General features: G+C 39.9%; 1 protein-coding gene and 1 pseudogene across 2 annotated transcripts; both read left to right on the top strand.

Annotated features, from left to right (window-relative positions):
• Positions 1 to 5,022: 5,022 nt before the first annotated feature.
• LOC308247844 (olfactory receptor 1J2) lies at positions 5,023 to 5,961 on the top strand (the record flags this gene model as incomplete). Its single annotated transcript, XM_080667573.1, has 1 exon — positions 5,023 to 5,961. The coding sequence occupies one exon, from the start codon at positions 5,023 to 5,025 to the stop codon at positions 5,959 to 5,961; it is 939 nt and encodes a 312-aa protein (XP_080523699.1).
• A 7,331-nt stretch (positions 5,962 to 13,292) lies between these two features.
• LOC308248369 (olfactory receptor 1J4-like) lies at positions 13,293 to 14,260 on the top strand (annotated as a pseudogene). The gene has a single exon. The product of its transcript is annotated as an olfactory receptor 1J4-like (transcript).
• Positions 14,261 to 15,003: the final 743 nt, after the last annotated feature.

Raw genomic sequence — 15,003 nt, 5'->3', positions numbered from 1 at the left:
CCTGTGAGTTCATTTAACACTCACAATAATTCTTGAGTTAGATAGATTTTCCCCATTTTATTGCATTTGAGAGTGATTCAAAAGAAAATTACCAAATGAGGATTCAAACCCAAACACATTAGCTTCAAATGTAAAGTCTAGTTCCATTGCACCATTAAGCCTCCCTTGTAACAGGGGGCTCTGTAGCATATGGACTTCTTCCTTCTCATATTCAATCTGGAATTGGGAGAAGAGCTGCTGCTAATCCCTGGGGAATAAAACACTTATCAAGGAATAGTTGGGTTTCTGTTTCTCAGAAATAGAGTTTTTTTCTTCCTGCAGAAATACATGAATGCATGCAGGAATATTTTTTGACAGTTATGACACACTAGAGGCTCGGTGCACAAAATTCGTGCACGGGGGGGGGGTGGTCTCCTCAGCCTCAGCCTGATCCCCAGGATCAGGCCAAAACCGGCAGTCATACATCCCTCTCACAATTTGGCACTGCTGGCTCCTAACTGCTCACCTGCCTGCCTGCCTGATCACCCCTAACTGCCCCCCTGCCAGCCTGATAACCACTAACTGCCTCTACCTGCTGGCCTGGTTGCCCCCAACCCTCCCCCCACCAGCCTGGTCACCCCACACAGCCTGCTATTCAGTCGTTTGGTCGTCCCTCACTAACCACCCTGCCGGCCTGGTCACCCCATGCAGCCTACTGTTCGGTCATTACTTTGACGGCATCCTGGACAATTTGCATATCCCTCTATTATTAGTATAGATAATAATAGTTGGAAATCCTCAGGGTTCAAAATCTATTCTTTAACCATAAGAATGAGTGTGAGAAGCCTCTGAAACCTACTGCGTTAAGACTGGCAAATACAGAGAAGAGTTACAGAATCAAGGGGAGGAGATAGCATTTTATTCATTGTTTTTCAATAATTCATTCATTCATTTACTCATTCGTTAAAATAGTGTGTACCTATTATGTAGCAAGTATTTTGTGAATACACAGGGTTGTTTTTTCTTTAAAAGAGCCCAATCTAATGAGCAGGACAGACAAAGCAGTGTGTGCTATGGGAGCAAAGAGGTGGGCTATAAACCCCAAATTTAATGGGTTAAGCAGGTAGGCTTGTAAGATATTACACATAAGCAGACACTCAAGAAAACCAAAACATGTAAAAGGTGACTGGACTGTGTAGAAGAAGGACATTGGGAAAGGAGAAAAATTATCACCCAGGTAATGAAGCTAACTCCACAGAGAACATTAGAATCCAACCTCAAATCTGTCCACCCCAGCAGTGAGTGTGCTGAGGTGTTTATGGGCCATCTCCTGTCTGTATTTAACAGAGGACAACTGGGGGTTGTAGTAGAGGGTGAACAGTATTTCTAGCACTTCTGGCCAGCTGGATATATAGGCAAATTGAGCTTCAGTGGCCAAAGAAAGTCCTCCTCAAAGAAGTAAAAACAGTGGTCATTGGGATTCTAGCCAGAATGCACTGAAATGGTAAGATAAACAAGTATAAGCTGGGAATTTGCCTCCTGCACTATTCAGACCCCCTCAAGTCCTGTGACAGATTCTCCAAGATGGTGGCCATAGGTGCCAACTGAGGGATAGACACCGATGCAATATAGGTAGATGACATGAGGGTCCAGGTTATCTGGTTCTGAAATTTACTTAGGCTCGCTCTATCTACTAAGGCTTAATATCAAATTTGCTGTTGGGGCTACTGAACTTATGACCTTTTGTGCCAGGCAGCACGTAGCTCCAGTCACTTAATGGCCCACAGTTAGGCATTTGGACTCTCTCCCACCCAGTAGCTTGGCAGCAGCTCCTACCTCCAAAAGTGCAGCATTGAAGCTCTTCTAATTGAGTCTGTTGGAGGCTCCATGGGATGTCATTATCTACCATGGATACTGCCAGCACCATGGGTTCTGTCAACTTAGATGACCCTTGGACCACAGTTTGAACCAGCCGCAGAGCCCTCTATTGCTCTATATCCTACTTAAAGCCGGCAGTCTATCAAGTCATTTGACAAATTGGCGAGATCAGTGTTCCAGGTGTGGTAGTAGTATGTCTCTAAAATCTGAAGAGGCCTACAAAGTGCTGTGAAAGGTGCAATAACTTGTCCTTTGCTTTCCAGGTAGAATCCTCTATTTCATCTATCCCATTGTAAGCTCTTCTGTGTCTATCCTGCACGGCCTGCCACAGGTCTTTCCTCTGACATTAAGCATGTCAGATCTTATTCCAAAGTGTCTCCACCCTGACTCATTACTTAATCTGTCAAACCGCCCCCCCCACAAACACACACCTTTGTCTGTGCATTGCCATCTGCTCCTGTCTATACTGCTTGCTTACATCGCTTCCTGTGTCTAGTACCTGAGTTCCCTAAATTCTGTATCCAAGCCTTTTTGTCTGTTCGACCTACCTACTAGCCCCACCATGTCCTCTCCAGGGCACGTCTGGTGTGTCTTTCCCAGGGAATCCAGTGCCTATAGCCATTCTACCTTATGGCCTACTTTGAGTTTGCTAAGCTGCTACTGTCTAATATTCAGGGAATTTTCTTCCCTGGCTTTTGCCTAGATCCGTGATCAGCAAACTGCAGCTCGCGAGCCACATGCAGCTCTTTGGCCTCTTGAGTATGGCTCTTCCACAAAATACCACGGCCTGGGTGAGTCTATTTTGAAGAAGTGGCGTTAGAAGAAGTTTAAGTTTAAAAAATTTGGCTCTCAAAAGAAATTTCAATCATTGTACTGTTGATATTTGGCTCTGTTGACTAATGAGTTTGCCGACCACGGACCTAGATTGCTGTTGGACTTCAACAATTCTGAGTTGACAGTCTCTCCCAAGTCCTCTGTTCTGAGGTCTAATATTTGTGGCAGTAATATAGTCATCAGAGCTAGAAAGAAGCTCTGCAGGGAGAAGTTATGCTATATTGACTTCCTTTCAAACCCAGACATCAAAAAGGGCAAAATAAATACCCAGAGAGGATTATCTCAAACAATACTTATTTGTTGTCCTATATATCTCACCCCTAAGAATCACTAATGATACAACAAATTATAATTTTCTCAAATGGTCAATTTCAAAGAACCTGAAGCTTTTCAATTTTAAGAGTCAACTTTTTATGGGTTGCGTGTGTCAACTTTTTTTTTCCTATTTGCAAGTTTGCTTTCTTTGTGGGTTATTTTTTGCCTATTTTTCAGCCTCCTTTCCTTCCTTCCTTCATTCCTTTTTCTTGCTTGAAAACTATTTTCATTTGATGTAACCAAATCTAAATTTGTCAAGAAAGCAATAAAAATTCCCAAAAAAAGGTAATTATCCCCATCTCTCCCCACTTTGCATTTAATATTTATCACTAGAGAGAAAAAATACAAGGTTACCTGGTGGGTAGGCACCCAATGAGATCCCTTTGAGTGGGATATGGTCCTACCTAAATTCTTACAGGTCATTTAGTCTTTTGGCTTTCTGTTTGAACCTGGTTGGAGCCAGTCCTTCTTTTTTTAACCTCTCTGGAGTTTAACCTATGGGAAAGCAGAGCCTGGGACAGAAGGAAGACTAACGCTGCCTTGAGAGCTTTCTCTGTAGGCTCATTCTCTAAAGTTCCAGGCACAAACATCCCTCCCACAGGACACATTTCTAAAAGAATCAAGGGGGAAATTGGACAATTAATCCAAGTTGATGGATGTCTTCAACAGGAAATTACAAGTTTTGCTCCCTGCCCCCTAGGGTTCTCTCCTGGGCTAGTTATACTCTTCAATTCATAGCTCTGGAACTAATCAACAGAAGTGAAATCTGAGCTTGTAGCTTCTCTTTTTGATGCCCAAGAATGTCTAGGACCTTGAAAGCTGACATTAAGGTCTCCTAAAGAGAATCTCCAGATACACCCACCAAACATCAGATCATAAATACAGGTACGGTCAGTATTATGAATGGGATGGGTATTTTTTCTCAGCAATATATGAGTTTATATATGGGTATAGAGGAAGAATCAGAAAGATTATTTTGGCATGGACGAGGAAAGAATGAAAAAAGGGAAGGGAAGGGAAGGGAAAAAACATGGGGTGACAGGAGAATGAAGATACAGAGGCAGAGAGTGAGATGGAAGGAAGGAGAAAATGAGAGAGAGAGAGATAAAGTGAAGGGATAGACAGGAAGAGAGAAAGAGATAAAAAGAAAGAAAAGTGACTCGAGAGATAAAGACAGAGACACAGGGAAGCAGAGTCTTTCAGAAGGAATCTCCACTTGCTGGATCCTAACATAGAAAACCAACCAGGTCTGGACAGCCCAGAATTTAAGCATTCTGAAACTGTTTAGGTGGGTAAGCCAGGAGCTTAAGGCAGGCCTCTTACACTTTCAAACTATGAGGGAGAATGAATTAACATAATCCAGAGTTTCTCAGGGATCCTTTAAAAATTGAAATAAATAAAAATATATGTATATTAATGAGTTTTCTTTAAGGAACACAGTACTATTCTTTGTAACCTTTTATTTAAAATTTTGCCTCTCATATGAAATTTAAAAATGGGTACTGAAGTCAAATCTTCTAAAAGTTGCCATGCCATGGTTGATGGTTTGGAGCACTCACCACAGAGTATCCTTGGGGCAATAACATGGCTGAGACATCAGATTCTATAGTCAGGTCCCTAATGCCACAGATGCACATATTCTGTTTTGTCAGTGAACTAAGAAAAGCTGGCTCACATTAACATACCTCATTGACAATTTTTCTAATTCCCTTATGTGCCAACATATAAGGAATATATGAAACACAGGTTAAGTTTCCCAGTTTCTGAAACAAAACATACATATTTTTCATATGATGGCTAAAAATCATTACTACAGAGTTCTTAATATTCTTAACCATATATATGCATAACCCATGGACACAGACAATAAATAGTGTGGTGAAGCCTGGGGTGGGGAAGGGTGAGCTAGAAGGGGTCAATGGGGGAGGAAAGAGGGACATATGTAATACTTTCAACAATAAAGATTCGTTTTAATATTCTCAACAATTCTTCATCCCCAGCAGACAGAGGAGGACCATGAGGAGAGAAAACCAAAGCAGTGTGTCCCAGTTCCTGCTCCTGGGGCTTCCCATCCCACCAGGGCAGCAGGGTGTGTTCTTCACCCTGTTCCTGGGCATGTATCTGACCACAGTGCTGGGCAACCTGCTCATCATCCTGCTCATCAGGCTGGACTCTCGCCTGCACACGCCCATGTATTTCTTCCTCAACCACTTGGCCTTCACTGATGTCTGCTTTTCATCTGTCACTGTCCCTAAGATGCTCAAGGACATGCACACTAAGTATAAATCCATCCCCTATGCAGGGTGTATTTCACAGATGTATTTCTTCATATTTTTTACTGACCTGGACAGCTTCCTTATTACATCAATGGCATATGACCGATATGTTGCCATCTGTCACCCTCTTCAGTACACCACCATCATGAGGAAAGAGCTGTGTGTTTTACTAGTGGCTGTGTCCTGGATCCTGTCCTGTGCCAGCTCCCTTTCCCACACCCTCCTCCTGACCCAGTTATCCTTCTGTGCTAACACCATTCCCCATTTCTTCTGTGACCTTGGGGCCCTGCTCAAGCTGTCCTGCTCCGACATCTTTCTCAATGAATTGGTCATGTTCACAGTAGGGGTGGTGGTCATTACCCTGCCATTTATATGTATCCTGATATCTTATGGCTACATTGGGGCCACCATCCTGAGGGTCCCTTCAACCAAGGGGATCTGTAAAGCATTGTCCACATGTGGGTCCCACCTCTCTGTGGTGTCTCTATATTTTGGGGCAATATTTGGGCAATACCTTTTCCCAACATTAAGCAATTTCATTGACAAGGACATCACTGTGGCTCTCATGTACACGGTGGTCACACCCATGTTGAACCCCTTTATCTACAGCCTTAGGAACAAGGACATGAAAAAGGCCTTTGGGAAACTTTTCAGTAAAGTAACATTTTTCCCACAGTAATATCTGTGACTTTTATTTAAATCAAACTCATTTTTGTTGATCTCACAGATCTGATATTTTTCATTTGAGTATGTCTGAAAATTTTAAGGTCTCTGGAAACATAAGCCCTAAATTAATGATGGTATATTGGATGTACTTGGTAAAAATTTGTTGACCAGAACTTCATTATCTTATTAACAATGCTCTCCTTTATTAGTAACTTTTGATTAGCAAGTGTTAGATCAATTTTATTACTGATTTCTGCAACTTGGAGGCATAAGATATATAATATTATACAGTTTGGTTATCTGTTATTAGAGGAGATTTTTTGGAAGTTCTTATATTTTGAATTCATAATCTCAAGCTTTAACCTAAGAATCTAAAGAATTAGCTACATTATTTCTCTACACAATCTTATGCAAAATAAACAGGTTTTCTTTTCATCTTTATGGGCCTATTGAAAGCAAGGAATCCAAACTATTTGTCACTTATATAAGAAAAAATGTATTACTCTCCAGCAATGATATAAAATGGTATAATTCTGAGATGAAGGTCCCCTTAGGAGATAAAGACTGGCCACGGGCCCCCCTTTGCCGTACTGTGTGGTTGATATTGCTTAGCCCCCATACACAATAATTAATGAAAGCATGCTTCATGCTGTCATCCTTTGTAGATACATACGATCACATTACAGTGCATACTCTCTGCACACATCATCACTTTCCTACAAACGCCACTCCAGTTCCAACACTGACTATCCTTCATGGACATCCTGCCTTCCCAAATGAAGAAAGAAAGCAAAGCTTCCCAAGGTTTAGTGTGCACAAGAATTCCTGGAGAACTCGTTAAAACACAGGTTCCTGAAATCTACCACCACGAAGTCCAACTCAGTAGTTCTTGGATGGGGCCCCCAAATTTGCACTTATGATGCCCCCAGATGATGCTGATGCTGCAGATCTGTGAACTCTAATTTGAAGAGCCTGGTGTAAAGAATTAAATTATGGAGGTATGGGATGCAAAATTATAACACCTTACATGAACTCTGGGAGTGGGGAGAGTGCAACAAGGGAATACTTAAATTATGTTAGTACTAGAAAAATCTCTGGTTCATGTTGGTATTTTCAGATTGATTCTGCCTGCAGTACATTTCTTTTCCAATCTCTAATATCAGAGGCTCTTTCCTGAGCTATTAGATTTTCTTTTGTCTTTCATATATAACATAGATATATCAGATACTATATATCATGCTTTGTATCATCACAGCAGACTATATGTTCTATGAAAATGAAGCCAAAGCTTTGAAAAAAATTACAACCTATATCCATTAGTGGCTTTTTGTATTTATGAAGCCTTGTGGGATTTCAGTGACACTTGTAATTTTGCTAATGTCATTCAAGCATATTTTGATTTTTTAACTGATATTTCACACACAATGCACAATAAAATGTACATTTGTTATAAAGCACTATTGATATCCAAGTACCTATATCCACAAAGGGACACTTGAGTTCTTGACAAGGCACTGAACAATTTTATGTTATAGGATGTCATTCATATCTAAAGTCCTCATTTGACTTGCCATGCTCCTCGACATAGTCCACAATATAATATTTAGTGTGAGTCCCATTCATATTATTGTTATTATGGGCATCAAGTTTTCACCCCAATCTTTTCATCTCTTTTTTGTCTGCTGGATGCAAAATGCAATATGTTTACCCAACCTTATACATAAATATAAGACTTATTACTACATAATCATCAAGTAGAGTGACATTTAAGGCTATGGTGATGCCCCAAACTCTAGTCTGTTTTATGTATAAAGTTAGAAATAAAAACATTTGAAAGAGTTTAATATTTGTTATATGTGTTGAATATTAAATAGCAACTTTCCACTTATTATTTATTTCATTCCATAAACTTTCATTTAGTTTTATTGAGGTAAAATTGACATATAAACATTGTATATGTTTAAAGTATACAACCTGATGTTTTGATATATATGCATTGTAAAATGATCACCACAATCAAGCTAGTTAATATGCCTATCACTTCCACATAGTTATCCTTTTATTTACTTTTGTGTGTGTGATGAGAAGACTTAATTTAAGATCCACCCTCTTAGCAAATATCAAGTGTACAATACAGTATTGATAACATAGTCATCATGCTGTACATTAGATCTCAAGAATTATTCATGCGTAACTGTAACTTTGTACATTATGCCAAGTGAAATAAGTCAGACTCCAAAATAAATAAATAAGTAAATAAATAAGTCAGAATCCAAAAGGCAAACAGTACATGATCTCACTTATATGTGGAATCAAAAATAGTTAAATTCATAGAAATAGAGAATAGAATAGTAGTTTCCAGGGGATGGGGGAGGGAAAATTGAGTGATGCTGGGAATTTCTTATTTTTATGAAATCTTACAAGATATTGGCTAATAGGACTCCCTTGGCATATAAAGGTTACAGAATTAGGAACTTGTAAAGTATCACCTTTCCTTTCCTCACCTTCCATTCAGTGTTCTTTTCTTATTTTTAGTTGTTGGTGGTGATAATGGTAGGCCAGAAAAAAAGACACTGTATTGTACCCTTTATAGCTCCAGGAAATTACCCACTGTTAGGAGTTTACCTGCACCACTTAAGGGCTCAAGGCTCCTTCTGAATTTTAGGAACACTGATCACTCTTATGGACCACAATAACCTTCATTCAGCAGTTCACTCTGAGACCAATCATCTATGAAGCTTTCTGACAGCATGTGTGGAATTTCAATCAAGACACAGGCTCAACCGAGACAGGGAAAGAGAAAGACAACGAAAGCATCCATAGTCTAGACTAGAGCCTCCTGCTGCCCCCTCCAAATTGGTGACTTTCTTATTTAATCTCTTTATTATCATCTCCCTGAAAAATCAATTCTACTCAGCTTAGTGACCCCGGGTCTGTATTATGAGTCCAACTAATCGAACTTCTTTGTCATCCAGTGAAGGATCAAATGGTTCTCTTTCTTCAGGCTGTACTTAAGAATAAACAGAATCACGAATACTTGTGAGACTCAGATGTAGCTGTAAGAGGAGAATTTGGGAAAGCTGTATCTATCAGTGTGTGGCCTCAGGCAATTTACTTAACTTCCTGTGCCTCAATTTCTTCTGTGTAAATTGAAAAACGTCTAATATATTTTTTATTTCAAATAAGTGAAATGCTAAATTTTGCTTAGCATTACAACTGACCAAGAATAATGGGTATTAGCTTTCCCTTCCTATGCATCAGAGGTGAATTTTGGAGAACTTGCATAGATAGCTCCTGAATTAAGGTGACCATCGGAGCATGGCATGTAAATTATAATCCCAACTCAAAGGCAATCAGCTGTCCTAAGATATAGCAACACATCTTCCCTGGCTTGAGCTATAACCAAATGACTAAGGAGCAATGGATGAGTGAGTCAGTGGGTGGGTAGCTGAGGAAAGATATCAGAAGAGCATTTTACTCTCTTTCCAAATATTCAGAGAGTTGTCCTGACCTTGAGCTGAGGAAGCTGCCTTTTAGCATCCCAGCTTATTTTGTGAAAAAACAAAGAATGTCCTACACCCCCACTAAGCTGCAGGCATGGAGTCTCTTTGTCTGCAGGCTTAGTCTCAACCAGTCCAGAGCCAAAACAAAACTTGAAGAGGGTTAGAGACTTTCTTGCTAGTCTAGAGGAAGCATGCTTTGGTTGGCCTGCACACACCCATGATTACTTGGCTCAGTTTCTTTGCTTGCACTCCAGTTGTGTGGATGCCTGGTCATCTGCTGAGCCCTGTCAGGCTCATCCTCCAAAGGGGTAACACTGTCATTCACATGTTTAGCCATGGGCTGGTGACATTGCTCTGAATGGATTTTTCTCAAAAAACGTGAAGTCCATGTGCCTGCTGGGAAGTGTTTTATCACTACCTGCCCTGCTAGATTGGCTTTCCCTGGTTATAGATAGCCCAAGCCCAAAGCAAATAGTAGGTGCAATATTGATTTCAATATGTACACAGAACTTTTGGAAGCTGTTTTGGAAGTATGCAGTTTATTTGGGCATTTCCCCTCACCATGCCAGGGTTGTCTCATGACCTCCCCCAGTGTTTTCACTAGGTTTAGAACAAAGTTTGCTACTACATTTTTGAATAGCATGTGCAATGTGCTCACAAGTTTACAAATACTTCTGGAAGTTAGTAATCATTGACATTTCAACTGACCAGTTTGTATCCTTCTCAAATGTTGAAGGTAACATTACTCTTTCTTTTTATAAAAAGAATTGATATACAATTTATTTCCTCTTGTTTCTTTTTGATAAATATTTAGTATAACTAGATTATTGATTCAGTTCGAAGCAATCAATTTTTATTTTTTTATCTTCTTTTTTTAATTGAATTTCTTGGGGGTGACATTGGGTCACCATACAGATTTCAAGTGTACAATTCAATAAAACATCATCTGTACACTGTTTTATGCATCCATTGTAATTATTCAAAGTATAGCAAAAGACATTCTACTCACATTATACCATCAAAATGAAAAGATTTATAAATAATTTTAGCTAATAAAACTTGAAAAAATATACCAAAATATTAAGAGTAGCTATCCCAAGATGATGGAATTATACATGATCACTGTTTTTCCTCAACATCAATTTTTAACTTATATTTTCCACAATAAAATATTATTTTTATAATCATAAATTTAAATATATTTTTAATTGTATATCAACTTATTTTAGCCAATACCTATCCTTTGGTTAACTGGAATTTGTTCTGAAGATGGAAATCAATCTTTCTCTTCTGTATGAGAGAATCGCTAAGAAATTACATGCTGTCAACAAAAAGATACTAGATGACGTTATATACTCTGCTACCAGGGAGAGAGGCAAAGGGCTTATTGGAGAAAATTAAGTACTTAAAAAATAAAAGTAATTCTCACTTTTGCATTAGAAATCAGTTGTGATTTCATTTGGGACTAACAGAGTTTTCTGTCTATCCACATGAGTATAAGGGACCTGGTGTCATAATTATTCCAGGATTAAATCTACATTTTATTGTATATTTTATTAATCAAGGTTCTGGGTAGGGAAAAAGAAACCATCATTGTTATTTTAAGCAAAAAGGAAGTTAAGTTGGGTAATTAAGTGCCAACAAAGTCATTGAAAGTGTTATATAGAATCACAGGCTATAGGATGAGTCCTCAAGAAAAATAACCTTAAGAAAAAAAAACAGTCTGACCCATGTAAACAAGGGTTTACACAAAGTTGTGGTGGCAGGAAGCTGTTCAACTCTACCTGAACTTCAATTTCTACATGAACTTTTATCTGCAGAGCCCAAAATGAACTGGCTGAACTCTATATCACTAACTCCAAGTTTGGAAAAGACAACCCAACTGACTCAGTTTGAATCAGCTGATTCCATGTTTCAGTCGTCTGTGTTCAAAGAGCCCAGGTCATATTTCATGCAACTTATCATCTTGCTCATTATTTTCCAGCCACACTGGTCTTTTCATACTAGCCAGACCCTTTTTCCCATAAATCTTGGGACCTTCACCTGTGCTGGAAAGTTTATGTTGCTACTCTTCTTTCTTCTATTCCTGATATAGCTGGTCACTAATCCAGGTCCCAAGTTATATTTAACTTTCTCAAAGAAGTTTTTTCCTGAGCTCTAATCTAAATTAGGCCCTCCAGTTATACTTGCTCAGTGATACCACCATTATCTCTCCTTTCCAATACCAGAGTTTCTGACTATATGTTTACTTGTTTAATTGTTTATTGTCGGTCTCCCAAATTAGCTTGTAAGCACAGCTAATTTGATTAACTTTAAATATCCCATGCCTACTGGCATTCCTGGCATAAGATAGGCAATCAATAAGTATTTGAATATGTGAAAAATTACAAACATGGCTCCCTATACCCACTGTGGAGACATCTAAGTATGGATCCACTTCACAGTTATGTTCCCAAAGTAGTTGATAAATATCTATTGCACCCATGAGAAAATAAAGGTCTGCCTGCTTTAGAAGGTGGAATTGCATAATGGACTAAGCTCCAGGTTGGGTAGAAGAGAGAGATCTTAGTTTGGATATTGACTTGTCCTCTTATTAGCTATATGATCTTAGGCTGGTCAGTTAACCTCTTGGAGCTCTCTGTATCCTTATCTGAAAATGTAAAGTAAATATACTTGGCATATAGGTTGTATGGATTAAATGATAGATGTCATTGACATATCATAAACATATCATAAATGATTTTTATATCTATGATCCTGAAAATGGTCCCTGAAATCTTTGCCTTTTTCATTCTCTCACTGCCTAGGAATAACTTCTTTCTTGTTTACTTCAGAGAATTTTACTATTTGTACCTCTAAGGGTGCAGATGGAGAAGTGGAAACCTTTTTCTCTAGAGCCTAGAAGATCCACCACTTATGGTTCCTTGGGCAAGTCACTAAACTTTCTAAAACACAGCCCAAATTCACTCTGAATCCCATATGTGTTTCCCTACTCCCCATTTGAATTCTTGTCCCTGAAATCCTTCTCTCCACAGTAGCAGAATGATCTTTCCATACCGTAAGTCAGATAGTGACTATCTGCTGCTTAAACACCCATCATGCCCATAGGTCTCTGTACTGAGAATCTGCACTCCATGGTCACATGTGACCTGCTCCTGCCCACCTCCTCAATCTCTTCTCCTATCCCTCTCCTTTGCTCACCAAACTTGAGCCACATTTGTCTTCTTTCTGCTTCTTGAAATGCATGTGCTCATCCCATATTTGTACTTACTGTTTCCTAAATCTGAAATACTCTTCCGCCCAATTCTTTACTTAGCTAGCTGCTTCTTATTTACTCCTTCATAATGAGCTCTTTGCTGACAAATTTAAAGTAATCTGCTAGTCATCACTATATTTTGTTTTTATTTCAGCACTTTTGTGTGTGTGTGTGTGTGTGTGTTTATTGCATGACTCCTCTGAGTTGAATATTATCTACATGAGTTCAGAAACCTTACTGTATTTGTTAGCATTGTTCTGGTACTTACAGCAGGGACTGGCACATAGTAAGTATTCATTGAATGTGGAATGAACAAATGAATTAGTTTGGATGCCTCCTCAAAGCCAGGTTAGTAAAGAGGTTAAGGTCAAAGGCTCTGAAGTCAGAATTTCCAGATTTAAATGTTACCTCTGTCTCTTTCTAGGAGTCTCAGTTCTTTCATCATAAAATGGGCATAATAATAGCTACCTCATTGAGTCAAACTTCAGTGAGATAATGCAGTTATTGATTCCATCTTTATTTTATGTGTTTTCATCAAGACAATATTAGGGCAAGAATGGGTTATTCCTTAGTTACACCAGCGGCATGAAACCAGAAAACCACACATTCAGTGTCTCTGAATTCCTCCTTCTGGGCCTATCTGAGCAGCCGGGACAGCAGCCTCTCCTCTTTGGCATCTTCCTGAGTATGTACCTGGTAACCCTGATGGGGAATGCTGTCATCATCCTGGCCACTAGATCTGATCCACACCTTTACACCCTCATGTACTTCTTCCTGGCCAACTTCTTCTTCACCGACCTTTGTTTATCATCTACCATGGTCCCTAGGATGCTAGTGAACATCCAGGCCCACAGGCACACCATCACCTATGCTGCATGCCTCTCTCAGATCTACTTCTTCCTGTGGTTCATTGGTCTAGAAGTTTTCCTCCTGGCAGTGATGGCATATGACCGGCTTGTGGCTATCTGCCACCCCCTTCACTACACCTTAGTCATGAGTCCCAGATGCTGTATCCTGCTCATGGTCATGTCCCTAATCCTCACTCATTCATACTCTCTAACCCACACCATTCTCTTGGCTCAACTATCCTGCACTGACAACATCATCCCTCACTTCTTTTGTGAACTTCTCCCCCTGTTGAAGCTATCTTGTTCTAATACTTATGCCAACCAATGTGTGCTATATACTAGTACTGGGGAGGGGCATTAACCATCTCGATCCCCTTGATAATCATCATTTCTTATGTCTGCATTGTGGCTGCCATTGTGAGAGTCCCATCAGTTAGTGGGAAGTGGAAGGCCTTCTCCACCTGTGGCTCCCACCTCTCAGCAGTTCGCCTGTCCTATGTATCTGCCATTGGGGTATATTTCATTCCCTCCGCTGGTGATTCTGCCGACAAGGACAGGATTGCAGCTGTGATGTATGCTGTGGTGATCCCTATGCTGAACCCATTCATCTACAGCCTGAGAAACAAAGACATGAAGATAGCTTTGGGGAGGCTCCTGAGCCGAAGGAGTTATCTACATCCAAATCCTGCACCTGCTCTTTGCTAGCTTTCCATTCTAGAGCAAATTAAATAATCTCATTGGGCCACAATTTCCTCACCCATAAAAGGAGGTAATAAAATATTATCTATTATGCAGTGTTTCTAGGAGGGTTAGAAGAAAAATCCTATATAATAAAAGCATAATATGCAAATTGACTGAATGGCCAAACAGCAGAACGACCATCCAGACGACCATCTGGGACCATGCTATGACACCAACTGGTGCCAAGCCAGACAAGGTGGGTGTGATGCAATTGGTCAGGGGCCTAGTCATCACCCCATAATCACCCCGCAGAGGGAGGCCCAGGCCACCAGCCAGCAGGGCAATCAATTGGGGGTCTCCACGATCACCGCAAAGAAGGAGGCCCAGGCCACTGACCAGCAGGCTGTGGTGGGTGGGCGGGGCCTCCCTCTGTGAAGGAAGCCTGGGTCCTGGGGTGCCGGAGGGAAACTGGTGTCGGCAGCTGGGGGAAGGAAGGCCCACTCTTGCATGAATTTAGTGCATTGGGGCTCTAGTATCTATATAAATATGTAAATTTACTTGTTCCAGGTCTTATGCTTACTAGTATATCTTCATTATCTTCAGGAATATTCAACACATGCCTTTGATGTAAATACTTGCATTATACAGAAGAGAAAACAAAGGCTCAAAAAGGTTAAATTATTTGCCTGAAGTTACACAGCTAATAAGAGGAAAGCTAGAATTTGAACACAGATATCTGATACAAAATGCATAGTTAAAGGTTACTC

Source organism: Plecotus auritus (genome assembly GCF_963455305.1).
Source record: "Plecotus auritus genome assembly, chromosome: 5".
NCBI classification, from domain to species: Eukaryota; Metazoa; Chordata; class Mammalia; order Chiroptera; family Vespertilionidae; genus Plecotus; species Plecotus auritus.
This window is presented reverse-complemented; position numbering and strand designations above follow the sequence as displayed.